The sequence below is a fragment of the Falco peregrinus genome, chromosome 1, assembly GCF_023634155.1.
Source record: "Falco peregrinus isolate bFalPer1 chromosome 1, bFalPer1.pri, whole genome shotgun sequence".
In the NCBI taxonomy this organism is placed as follows: domain Eukaryota; kingdom Metazoa; phylum Chordata; class Aves; order Falconiformes; family Falconidae; genus Falco; species Falco peregrinus.
Window position 1 is genome coordinate 113,834,291 of NC_073721.1, and position 13,067 is coordinate 113,847,357.

Genomic DNA, 13,067 nt, shown 5'->3' on the forward strand with positions numbered 1-13,067 from the left:
GTTATGAAATGAGAGCCTGCTGTGGTGGGTATCGTACAAGCATACAATGGCTGCCTTTGACTTATGTCTTTGACATATGACTTTTAAAATTAAATACTTATCTTGAAAAGAGATGGTACTTTTGGGGCTCTGTTGTTGAAATTAGAATGAAAAGGGAAACTGTGCTTTCTGGTGAGACCAGATGGTACTGGAATAGTCTCTTATACTTTGGGTCTCACATTTTATGATGTTAGAGGTACAAGACAGTGGATGGGGCGACCAACCTGACGTAACTTCAGGGACCTACTTGTCTGAGCAGTGATTATTTTTAAGTAGCAAAAGGGTTAAGTATGGTTGTAGCTGGAAGCTAGAGTTCATGTGAGGTGTCCTGCTGGTAGCTAAGCAATGAGCTTTCCCAAACTATTGCAGGAGTGACCTCTGACTAATCCCTAGATAAATCAGTTGCATAGTGCTGGCTCATCTTTGTGCTCCTCTGGAGTGCAATCTGTCATGATTTTGCAGCATGTGCTGACCTCAGTTTTCTTCATTTGTATGTGTCGAGAGATGTTACCATCAATTCATTATCTTTTCACCTTTTGCCATTTTTACAGTCAAGAGCTATGTTTCCTGGATACAAGTGAAATGGCAAGTGGTGCAATTTGTTAATTAATTATTTTTTTTAAAGTACATCTGCTGGTTTTGAGAGTACTGCAGAACTTTTTTCCCAAGCTGTTGTTGAAGAGGATCAAAAGTGCTTAAGAACTGAGGTGTTTCGGGATGGCTGAGTTTGCAGCTGGAACAGACTCAAGAGAATTCAGGTTATGTATGATAGTAATATTTCACCTTCATTTGGCACTTTCTGTGAGCAGATCTCTAAGTCCTCTACAGAAGAGATCAGTGTCCTTATTTTCATATTATAAGTTGAGACAGACCTGGGGAGTGGGACACCAACTTCAGTGAATTCACCAAGGCGGCAAAAGGAGGTCATAAAGCCCCTGAATTGACAGTGTCTGATGACTTGAGCACACCAGCTTGGCAATAAAATACGCAAGAACAGAGCAGGTAATTGATAGTGCAGCAGTTAAGTGGGTTTCCTGGTAATGTTCTCCCAAAGCTAATTTGTTTTCAATATACAGAAATTAACATGCTATATTTTGCATGCCTTCAGCTCCTGCAGCATTTAAGGGGTCTCTGTGCCGGGTAACATATATTGCATAATAATGTTTGCTTTCATGGAAGGCTTCATGTGTTCCTGGCACTTTACAAGCCTTCGCCAAAGTCTGCTCCTCTAATACTGTGGTATCAATTTCTGTTTGTGTAGAAGACAAGTAGGGCAGAGGTGGTGTGCTGTGGCCATGCCTGGGTCAGCCCAGAGCTGGTCCCAGGTGCTGAGCTTCCAGCCCCCAGTTCTGTGCTCAGAACATCCCCTTTTCTCCTCCACTGGCTAAAGATGTCAGTGAGAAATGCTGTTAGGCTTAAAAAAAACAGTTAAACTGGAAATATATTTAGAAATGTGGTTAAAGAACGTAGTTTGTTGGACTTACATTTCATGCCTATTAAAAATGAATGATTTTACAAAGAATTAATTTACTGCTTAGTTGGGAGCAATTGTTGTGACTCAAGGTGCAGCTGAACACACCTCTGAATTGTTAATGCGTGTCATCTGCGAAGACCGGGATGTGTCAGGTCACAGCATGTTAGATCCAGATAGTTGAAATAATCCGATGGGTACAGGGTGTGCAGGTGGAACAGACCAAGAAATGTGGCTGCTGTTCTGCGCAAGAAGTGATGCTTGCTTCTGGAGCACAGCATGAGTAACTCACTTTTTCTCTTCCCCTCCCTCCCCGCCATCACTTCATCATCACAGAATGGTTCGAAGCACTTCAGTCTCTAATAATAATCCTTAGCGCTTACGTAGCATGTTGCACACTCTGGGCATTTTGCAAAAGTTACTTTGTTAATCCACACAACAGTCCTGCCAGGGTGGAAAAAACAAATTAACCTGTGTGGGGCCGCACCTTTTGGGATGTGCCAGTGCAAGTGAATTTGGAAGCTTTGGCACTGGGAACGCCGGGATGGCGTGGCTCTGTGGGGAAGGAGGGGCTGCGCCCACTGTGCAAAGGAGCACTGTAAGCAGGAAACTTCAAAAATGAGGGAAGAAGGTTTCCTGCAGTACAGGTGTACGTAGGGTGTGGGGGTGGCATTTATTGGTGCTGCCTGGTTGCAGGGGAGACTTCTCCAGAGGAAGGTGACCTCCCAGGGAGAGGGGCTCAGCAGCTACCTAAAGGGAATGGGAAGATGTGCCTCCATATATGTGGGCTGTAAGAAGCAGGTGGAAAGTAAAGAGGACAAAACAGGGGTGCTTTCCCATGTTAAGGAGGCCAAGAGCCAAGCTGAGCAACAGCGTGTAACAGAACTTATTTAGGGCTGCAAAGAACTTTGTGATTAAAATAGTTTGTTCAGAAGGTTGACGAAGGGCAAGATGTTGCCTCCTGCCCTTGATGTGAGAGGTGCCAGGAAGGCTGCCTGGACTGGGCTGCTGCTGTTCTTGGTCAGTCTGAGAGCATTAGAAAACTGCTGAACGAATTCTTATTTATTTATTTATTGAGCAGCTAAATTGCTTATTTTTGAAAAGCAAATCCTGGGTTTGTAGAGCTGCCAGTTTTTATAATGGCTCCTAACAGATGCTGCTCACCCTGGGCTGAATTTCAAAGGCCTTTGCACTGAACAAGTGCTGCTAAACATGTACAGCCCTGCTCGCTGCCACACAACACCACGCTTAGGCAAAGGTAAAGCTAAATATATTGCACTGACTCGTGTTAAACCTTCCAGGGCTGGTGGGTTTTACAGCTGCCTTTCATTTTAGGGTAAGCGTAAAAAGCAATTTTGGTCTTTCAGCAGAGCAAGTTAACTGTGACAGTGGAAGTATCACACAGGAGTGGAGCACAGCTGCCCAGAGAGCGAACCCGGGACCTGCTCTGCCAGGGGGCTGGGAGTGGCAGGTATTGGGGAGAGCACAGGCTGCTGGGCTCTGCAAAAATAATCCTTCTGTTTCTCCCAAACCACGTTTTGTGCTGAAAAAAAAGGGAGGTAATTTGTTTTCAAGTTTATATAGGAAACACAATTTATTTCAACATTTGTTGAAGTCAGACTTATTTAGTGAGCTTTCAGATGAGGTGTGCAAAACCATCTTACACCACGGATTTGTCCTTCTGTTGCTTTCTTCTTTTCCCTGCATTTTCTGCTCTGCATCCTCTTTCCTCCCTTGGAAGATGCCCAGTCCCTTGAAGGCTGTGCTCCCTTTAGCCTGCTGGGGCTGGCCTTCTGCCGCTGGGAAGTTCCTACCTAAAGTTCTTAATACTGCTTTCTGTGAAGCTCACAAAACGTTCAGTACTACAGAGAGCTCTTAACTTCATATTGATACCTGATGAAAGCCCATGGATTTCACAAGAAAGGAGTTTAAAATCTTCTCTGGATAATTTTTCCAAGACTGAATAAGCTGTTTGCAGTGGGTGGCACATCAGGTGTATTTCTCTAGTCCTGTAACATCAGTACTTCTGAGTTTTTTGGGAATGTTGATAAAGCAGTTACAATAATGCTTTGTGCTTCCACACTGCTTTTATTTTCAGCGCATTGTGTAAGTTTCTTTTACTTCATCTTATCAATGAGGAAGTTACTTGGTAAAATTTCCTGTGCTTTTGTTTTTCTTATAGCTGCCTCATGAGGGGAACTGATTTATTAAATAGAGTTGTTTAGTAATGGTCTCAAATACAAAGATGTGTGAATGTTCAGACTGTAGATACGGCAGGTTATTTTGGTCATATGCTGTCACAGTTATGCAACAGGGATACTAAGAGACTGGAAAAAATAGGATGCTTACATGGGTCAGAGTTGTGTTTGCGTTGCTGGAGACAATCATGTCAGCTGCATGTACGTATCCTTGCAGAGTTTGAAAATTTGCTTTATAGTGTTGGATGTAAAACATGTCACTTAAACTAGGTTTATGTTGGTCCCTTATTAATCCTATGGCTCTCAGAGTAGCTGCAGCTAATGGAAGCATAGCAAGATTTCAAACATCCCACCTTTTCAGAATGAATCCTATCTGACCTTTCAGCAATGTCATTAGTTTTTAAGTTACTTTCTTGGGTTGGTTTTCCTGCTGGCATAATTCAGCTGTAGGATGGCATATCACTAAGTTCCTTTTCTGTCTTTGATGGGCATGACGCTCATTAATGTTAGTGGTAATTATGTGTGTATGCTGAGAACGGGATCTATCCCAACGTCCCTCAGTGACAGGTTCCTTCTCTGGGAGTTTGTGTCAGGTTCTTTGATCATTCAAAATTCACTGTTTTGAAAATGTAAAGTAATTTCAGGCTTACAAGTCTGCCTTAGTACCACAGAACTGCAGTACTGGAACAACAGTGAGATAAAGCAGACCAGACTGTCACTGCTAGATTAAATAAAAGCTATTTATTGTGTTCTTGTTCCTGCATTGAAGCAGTAGGAGATGTCAATGTTTGAAGATTGCAGGATCAGGCCTTTAGCAGCAGTTTGTGCTGTTTTGATGTAAATAAAAAATGAAATTGTCGTATGCCATGGGCTTGGTGCCCTTAGCCATAACCTAAACCTGTTATTCCAGAAGAAGTAACCAGTAGCAACTCCACGAAAAAAAGAAAAAAGGCAGCAGATTTAATTAAACCTCTTGGCACTGGAGCAGTACAGGCAGAAGATGTCCTGAAGGTGGTGGCCTTCAAACCACCCTGGCAAGAAGTTTCCTTAAAAACATCAGCACTTTGGCTGTGTCCTCAAGGTTAACAAACACAGATGGTTTAGGATCAAAGGCAAAGTAAGTTCTTCTCGTTAAATTGCCCTGTTATTTGGTCTCTGCATTTTATATTAAGGATATCTCACTCTGATCTTTTGTACCAGTTTCATCTATGTTACATGGCATTGAGACAACTCAACTTTGAAGTAGTTCATCACAGGCAAATGTTTCAAAATCCACATCAGAACTTTTTAAAATTAGCTGTTAATGATCCACTTATCCCAGACAGAGATGCTGGTGGCTTGGGTATGAGTGGGTTGATAAGAATATTGAGGTTGATATCAATAATTCTGTATTCCTTTCATTTGTTTTCCCAGGCAGATGTTTTTGTGGTGTGTGTGCTTATATACATCTATTTGACATTATTTGCTGTGGAGTCATGAGTCTGAAGGACAAGATCAAGTGATACATCTGATGCATCAGTCATAGGAAGCAAAAAAACCCCACAAAAACAATGTTGTGCTTTGATGATGAAATTGAATATCTCTGGGCTTTTTTAATCCCCTCTGAAATGCTTATTGATGGATGGGTTTTGAACCATTGTAGCGTTCCTGCTTAAGAGAGGGATTTCTATTGGTACAGAGAAAGAAGGTAAACAAAGATATCTGTAGGGATTTTTCAGTCTGTATGTCTTCATTATCCTGAACTGTTTGGACAGTTTGCTGTGGAAATAATGGCTGTGATGCAGTAAGCTGGCTTGGTTTTTGAAGGAGCCAGCTTCAGTGGGTGTAGTGACCTTAAGGAATGAAAATTGTGTGAAAATTGACAACTCTGCCTTTAATGTTAGTAACTTTAATGTTTCGTTTCTTGCACTGTTTTTTCTTTTTTTGCCTCAATTTTTCCATTGGTCAACTGAAATAATTAAAAGCTGCCTTAGATGATGACAGCTATCAATGATTAGTCAGTCTTGTTGCAGCACTCTCTACACATTGAAGGTACCCCATCTTGTTCATGCTTCTACTGCAGCTGATGGCTGCGACCTCATGGGAGTAGTGTTTCCTTCATTCTGAGCCCTTCTGAAAGCACAGAAATCTTAGATTTCTGTGAAGTGCAGAATTTAAAGTTACTATTAGTCAATGCTATCAAAATTATTGCATTAAGATACATGCACATCCTCAATAAAGGTGTTTTTTTTCAGGTCTTGAAAACTATATTTTTTAAACCACCTTCTGGTTTCTTGTCATTGTCATTTCATTCTACTCTGCAAAACCCTTTTCTGCACATAAGGTATCTCAAGTCAGTTTGTAGCCCTCTTTTTTCCACAGTGCTGAACCTCCTTTGAGCTGAAGATATCTTCAGTGTTGAATTTTGCAATGGTTTTTCAAAGCATAAAAAACCCCTCTGCTGGAATGTAGGTTGTAATCTCAAGCATCCAGGAGTTAGGTAAGTCTACATCTATTCTGTTTTGGCACTCTGACAGTGACTTTCTTCATAAACATACTGTCTGTGGACAGAATTTTGTAGGTAAAGCAAAATCGTCTCTATAATTTACCAGCCTGTTCACAAATCTGCTTCTGTCCTTTACTGGAATTATTATATGAAAAACTAGTGACATTTATTATTCGTTCTGTGGCCATTACTTGTCATAAGGAGTGGAGTTGTGTATGGCTTGGATACAGCATCTGAGTATTGCCTTTCAAAGTTAGACATCTGCATTGTTTTTGTGATAGATAACAGTGTTTTAAATTATCAGTTATTTATTCCATAGTGTGGTACTGTTCTTTGATTTGACAAGAAATAGCTGTTGCCCTCGCGTGACTCTTGAATTACAGGTCTGAGAGAATGGATGTGGAAGGTTTCTGAATGAAGTCCCCTGCTGCTGCAGGCAATCTCAGCCTATCATTTCACATTTCGGCTTGTGAAATGTTTGGGCCTGTCATCTTAAAATGGAAGTTTTGTTTTAGTTTTGTCATTCCTTTATTCTACTGCAGTGGTCAGAGATGGCAGAAGCTGAATGTGATCCTGACCAGTGCCTGAACGTAATACTGTGTGTTTCCATGAATGGTAAAGTGCTCCCAGTCAATCTGTTTCAGTCTGCCGGGGTTAAACACCTCTTTGCAAGATGATTTGACTTAGTGTCTGTCACTGTAATGTAGTTCTGTCTCCTAGGATGCGATAGTTACCCACCTTTGGGCAAAAGAGGACTCTACCTTCTCGTCTCCCAGCTTGCTTTCCCTCATTTCTCTTTGTAAAAGGATAATTAAAATGTTCCCTCCATTCAGAAATAATCTTCGTTTTAAAATCATCTAATTACGTGCTTTATTCAGAGAAAAAGCTCCAAGAAGATGAAGACTATGGCATAGATAATGGATTGTGGCATCAGGCTGGAAAGTGGTGTCACACATAGCGCTGTTGCCCTACTTACTTGTTTCATTGGCTGAAAGTTTTAATTATAGATTTTTTTCTGACTGGTGACATGTTAAGTGCTCACAATGTCAGGTTAAAGGTTTGGGACTAACTATAAATAACTCCAAAGGTGTTATTTATACCTGGGAAAGAACTCAAGGTGTTGTTACTTATGTTTTCTGGTGATTTTTTCCTTTGGTTTGGTTTGGGTTTTATGTTATTCTATTTTTAATGCAGCCTGATTATGAAAATTTCATTTGGCAGAAGAAGAGGTTATATTTTAGACAGACCAAACCATTAAAAATAATTCTCATCACATTTCGTAAGCTATCCAAGGTATTTTGATTCTGTTTTACTTGTGATTATCTTTTCAGTGTGGCATTTTGTTCTCTTAAAGTTTAATGACATAAAAGAGCCCTCTGCTGAGTGGACACAGCTGCCTGGCTGGACTACTCCATCCTCCTTGAAAGACTAAGTATCTTGCTGCCCGTGGTAGGACCTCTATATGCCCAGTGGTATATATATACTGTTGTGGCAGTAACAGCTCGTCCCCTGCTGCTGGTGTGCCTGGGGAGTCATGATATGCTGGCCTTTCTCCTTCAAATGTCGAGTGCGGTCTTGGGCATTTTGTAGTGTTTGCCTTTCTCTCTGCCAAAAAGCAGAAAGAATAATATGCTAGAGGATGGTTACTCCAGTGTGTTAAAGCAAGACAATGGACTAATGTACTCTGGAAGACAAGAGCAGCTCTGAGCGTGGATGGAGCGCTGGCAGGGCGGTGCGAGAGGACTCTGCTGCAGACAATGAGTGAGCCCTTTGTTCCTCACGATAGCCGTAGCTGCTGCAAACACAAATACTCATTGCAGAAGAGATGGCAGCAATGTTTGCAGCTCACACAGAGCCAGCCATATCTTCTCTAGGCAAATTTATGAAAAGCATATATGTGTATGTACTTACACAGTAATATGATAATGGATTCCTTATTCCTGAGCACATGGATGAGTGCTAAGGAGGAGAGTATGTCTTCATATCTTATGATGTGGCGGAAAGGAAACTCTAGGCTAATTAGCAACAGTATTCGTAAGGAGAAATTATTTCAACCTCAGTTTTCTGTTACGGTCATTGGAAATGTGGAGCTCCCTCCTCTGCAGTGCTCTGAAGAGCCTGGTGTTTCCTACCGCTCCTGAGCTCCTGAGAAGGGACTAGGGACTGGAAATCCAGCGTGTCCTTTCCATGCTTTCACACACGTCCTTTGGGGATGTGACAGTTGGAGTGAGACACCTTCATTTCCATGTTCCTCTCTTGGCAACAGAGTTAGTTTTTTATTGATGGTTTTATCAGAAGCCTGCAGTACTGAGGTTGCATTACTTTGTTTTCTTATTTTTAATAAACTTAATCATCAGAGGATACATTTCATAGGACTTGAGCTTCCGGAGTCTTCATATATTTAATGAAATTTAATACATGAAACAGAGCTGGTAATCTACAAATGAAAAGCTTGTTCATGTTGTTGCCTGTCTGCTGTGTTAGGCAGCTGCTGAAAGCAGAGCAGCAGTTTCATATTTTGGAATGGTGTGGGGTTTTTTGTTCGATTTGAAAGAGCACAGGAGGAATAAAAGAGCAGTGCCAGTCCTATGTAGAAATTGTTCTGTTTTTGACTCACTGCAGGAGCTGTCTGTGTGAGAGGGAAAGTGGTTGTCCCATTTAAACCTAGATGTTATGCATTCGGTTGGACTTCTCCCACGTCCTTCTGCTGCTCTTCTTGACCATGAGTATCCGTATCACTCGCACTACACTACATCCTTACGTACAGGGCTACAGGCTGTCCCTCAAGCACGTCTATCTACTGCTGGTGGAGTATGGGAGGGGCAGTGGGGAAGAAGCAAGAGTGTTTCTTCTTCCTTCCCCAGCTGGAAATCTTCATCACCACTGCCAGCCGCCTCAGGCATGCGTGCACGGCAGGCTTGGTGGCCGCTGAACCAGAGGGCTCCCTGGCAGGTGTTTTCATTTTCCTGTGGCCAAGGCTGGCATCGCTGGCAGTTCAGACTTCGTAGCCTGGACTACACACAGCCGGGTACCAAGCTGAATAGTTCTGCTTTCCCACAGCTTTCGCACCCAGGCTGGCAGCTTGGTAGGTACGAATGTGTGAACTGTGCTGTAGTCATTCGCACCTGTCGCATGTGTTAAATGGAAGTTGAGAACATAAAATTAGGTTGCTTTGATCTTCTTAACGCTTTCCTATTAAATTTAAATCAGCACTCAGCCATTTCAAGTAATTTCCTTTTACCAAAATGGGGAAAATCTGCTTCAGCTGATGCCTTCATTCAGTTAAACTGTCCTGGAGATGTGTGACGTAACCAGTGGCTCCTCTATCCTACATTTTTGTGCCACACAAAGTACATGCTGGAGTTTTGCTCTTATCTGGGGGCTTGGCGATATTTTTGAAGATAGGTAACAGCTTGAGAGTGACAATGTGATCTGTAATTTAGCTTCATGCTTGTTTTTGACTCTCTCAAAAATAGAACATCAGATCTTCTGGAGGACCTTTAGGTTACAGAAAGCACAGTTTTTCCATGCATATTTCTTTGCTTTCCCTGCATAGCATTTACTGATGGCCTCAGCAGGCATTTGAAGGCCATGCAGACTGTGTATGTGCTGCCTGAACGTGTGTGTGCCTGAAATTTCGCTCCGTTACTTAGTGCTGTAAGCGCAGCCTCGTCTGGGGCTTGGCTATACTTTCTGTGTTCCAGCCCCAGCTCTGTAAAGCTTTGGGGTAAAATTTTATTCCTTCTTTCTCCGCTTCCTAGTATGTGAGATAGAGCTAAGCTCATCCAGCCCAAAGGTGTATTTTGAAATATCATTCATTTTAACTTTTGCTTTGGAAATAAAAAATACTGTATAAAGCATGTGTGGTTTTATTTTGAAAGATTCAGGCTACAGAAATGCTACTTTCTATCCTTGTTATTTTGTAGCATGTTTATTAATCATACAGTTGGAGTTTATGGATAGAGCTGTCTTTGAGATGAGAGAAAATTGTTTTTGTAGCAAATGGAGATATTTTTTTTTTTTTTTAATGAGAAGAAATTACTTCACAACAAAGGGATTGTCTTTGCTCCAGAGCTGTGAATTTGTGTGCTGAAGCCCTGCTTGAATTTTTCAGATTCAGAACAATTCTGGGAAAAGCTGGTGATTAGATCAGAAGGACGAAAGGTTTCTGTTGCTGACTCTGCTGTTGATTTCTCGATCTGTAAGATGGCATTAATGATCTTTACTAATGAGCACTGATAATGTAGTGGGGCGCTGCACCACAGACTCTGGATAGAAGTAGCTGCAGAAGCACGTAGTGAGTAGTGGTAACAGGTACTTTACAGTAGCCAGGTTTTCTAGAGCAGCTCTGCTGGCTGGCTGGGCTGTTGCAGCAGCGTCAATCCCGACTGAGCATCCTGGCTGCAGGCAGTCCAGTCAGCCATCCAGGCAGCTCGGTCACTAACAGCCTTGTTTCTGCCACATGCATTTACATTATTGCTGTATTGCTAACATTTATGGTGGAAGGGTTGTTGCCAAGCTGGGGAAACAAAAAATACATCTCCTTGAGAGGACAGCTGGTGATTAACGTGTCTTTGTGTTTCAGAGATGAGCGAAATCAGTCAATCATTGTCAGTGGGGAATCTGGAGCCGGAAAGACCGTCTCTGCTAAGTATGCCATGAGGTACTTTGCCACAGTCAGTGGATCTGCCAGTGAAGCCAATGTTGAGGAGAAAGTCTTAGCCTCCAACCCCATCATGGAGGTAAAAGAGCTACTGCACTAACCCTCACCCTCCAGCTGCAGTTATTATTCTGGGGCTAACATAAGCATTCAACAGAGAGAGCAATCCATACTTTTTTTGAGGAGCAAAGAACCTAGAATAAATATATTTTAAATTTTTGGGTTTAGTCCACTTACCAGGTGGTGCTTCAGGCATCATTTTATGTAGTATTTATGAAAGACTGAAAGAAGGTGGGAGGTAATGTTTCAGTATTGTTAAGTTATTCACATAATAAAGTAATTTTGATATGAATACTGCTTTAAATGCACATGTGCATGCCTATGGAAAACCTAAGAAAATGCTTCACACAACAGATGCTTTGGCAGATATTTAGTGACTCTGCAATAGTGTGAAGTATTAGTGGACAGACATGGGTAAATGGAGTGCATGCAGTGAAACATGAAATGCAAAATGCGGCCACTGTTTTCTTTCTTGGGTATTTTTTTAAATGAACTATGTTTTATTCCTTCTTTCCTCCTGGCATGAGGAGTTCATGATGCTCAAACTATAGGTGTCCCATCACAGTTGTGTGTGTTCTGTCACAAGGTAATTGTGCCTGGTTTGTGGTGCTGTGTGGTGTTTTGAAACTGTTTTGTGGGATAAAACAAGCTGTGCCCTGATGGGCAGTGGGCTCTGCTGTTGAGGGATCCAAATGTCCAGCCATGGGAGGAAGCTGGGGCAGCTGATCTTTTCCTTGAGCTGCATCTACCCCACCGGGAGCAGCCTGGCCCGGGGCAGCAATGGCAGTTTTGTAGGCGTGAGCTCATCCCAGAGTACTCCTTTTACTGCTCCAGTTTGCAGTAAGCGTCATACCATCCTTGGCCACGTTGAGATTGGGTGCGTGGCTAACAGAACTTGGGGTGCCGAACACCCCCTCTGCCTTCCCCTGCATGCCACCGAGGTGGTACCTGGGCCAAGCAGGCGTAGCATCCTCACTGTCTGCTGAGTGATTGGCGGCGAGAGACTCTGCAGGGGGGGGTCTGCAGTTTGCTGTGTTTGCTGGGTGAAATAAAGGCTGGCTGCAGGTTTCCCTATGCTGCTTCCTTTGGTCTCAAAGCCTAAACCAAACATTATTGTCTCTCACTCCTTGGACCCCATCTCCCAATCAGCAGCCATCAGCTCACAACTAATTGTCTGATTTAATTTCCAAAGCAAGGAAATTTAAACTGAGGACTGGAAATGAACTTGCCATCCACACCGGTTTTTATCCACTAAAAAACAATGGTGGTGATTTTTTAAAAGAATTTTCTAAGGATAACGATTTCATGAACCTGTATATATCTAAAATTTTAATTAATATAAACATTGTTGTAATCAGATGAAAGTTACCCTTTTAACTTCAAATGCTCGAACCCCAAGCTTTAGAGTGAGTGTTGTGAAATCTGGTGTTGAGACAGACTCTATGGTAGCAAAATTAATGTTTCAAACTCTTCAGTTGATAAATCAGTAAAAATACAAATTAACACCTGTCAATTTGGAAAGAAATAAGTAATTCATTTTAGAAACAGGAAAATCCTCATGTCCTAAGTTGATCATAAAGTCTAAGGAGCAGATGGCAATTTTTTTTTTTTATTTCTATTTGGACAACCTAAATATCAGCGTTTTATGAGCTACAATCATTAGTGTCAGAATTTTTTCTGGCATGATCTTTCCCTGCTAGATACTCTGTAATATCAAGTGACCACTCTGCATTTCTAGCAACTATTTGAATAATTAGTTTTGTAGTCAATAACTATATACAGTGTTCCTATTGCAACTGTAGAAATTGTCAAGTCTTAAAAAATGTCTTTGTATGTGGTTTCCTGCCTCTCATGGTTTGTTGTTACCCTGTATAGCTCTGTGAATTGTACAGCTTAGTATGTACTCTGGTAAGCAATCTTAAAATGCCAAAGACTTTCTTAACCGTTTTTATAAGTAATACCTTTCAAAGTAATAATTGGTTTCTGAAAATATTGTAATACTATATTGCTACCACCAACAACAAAATATATCACGGTATCAATGATTTTTAAAAGACAAGAAATGCAGTCTGTGTATGTTCGGTTTGAATGAATTCTCCGTACTTAGAACTGCAGGGAGGCAGTTTGTTCTTACATCCTTCATGGCAGCTGTTC

General features: G+C 41.7%; 1 protein-coding gene across 9 annotated transcripts in view; it reads left to right on the forward strand.

The window, feature by feature from the left end:
- MYO5A (myosin VA) overlaps positions 1-13,067 on the forward strand; it is a 103,189-nt gene that overhangs the window by 33,726 nt on the left and 56,396 nt on the right. For 8 of the 9 annotated variants that reach the window (XM_055809181.1, XM_055809187.1, XM_055809196.1 and 5 more), the window contains exon 5: positions 10,779-10,935. The exons of the other annotated variant lie outside the window; for it this stretch is intronic. In XM_055809181.1, the coding sequence (XP_055665156.1) occupies positions 10,779-10,935 (157 nt within the window). The remainder of the gene's footprint in view (positions 1-10,778; positions 10,936-13,067) is intronic. 9 annotated transcript variants of the gene reach the window in all.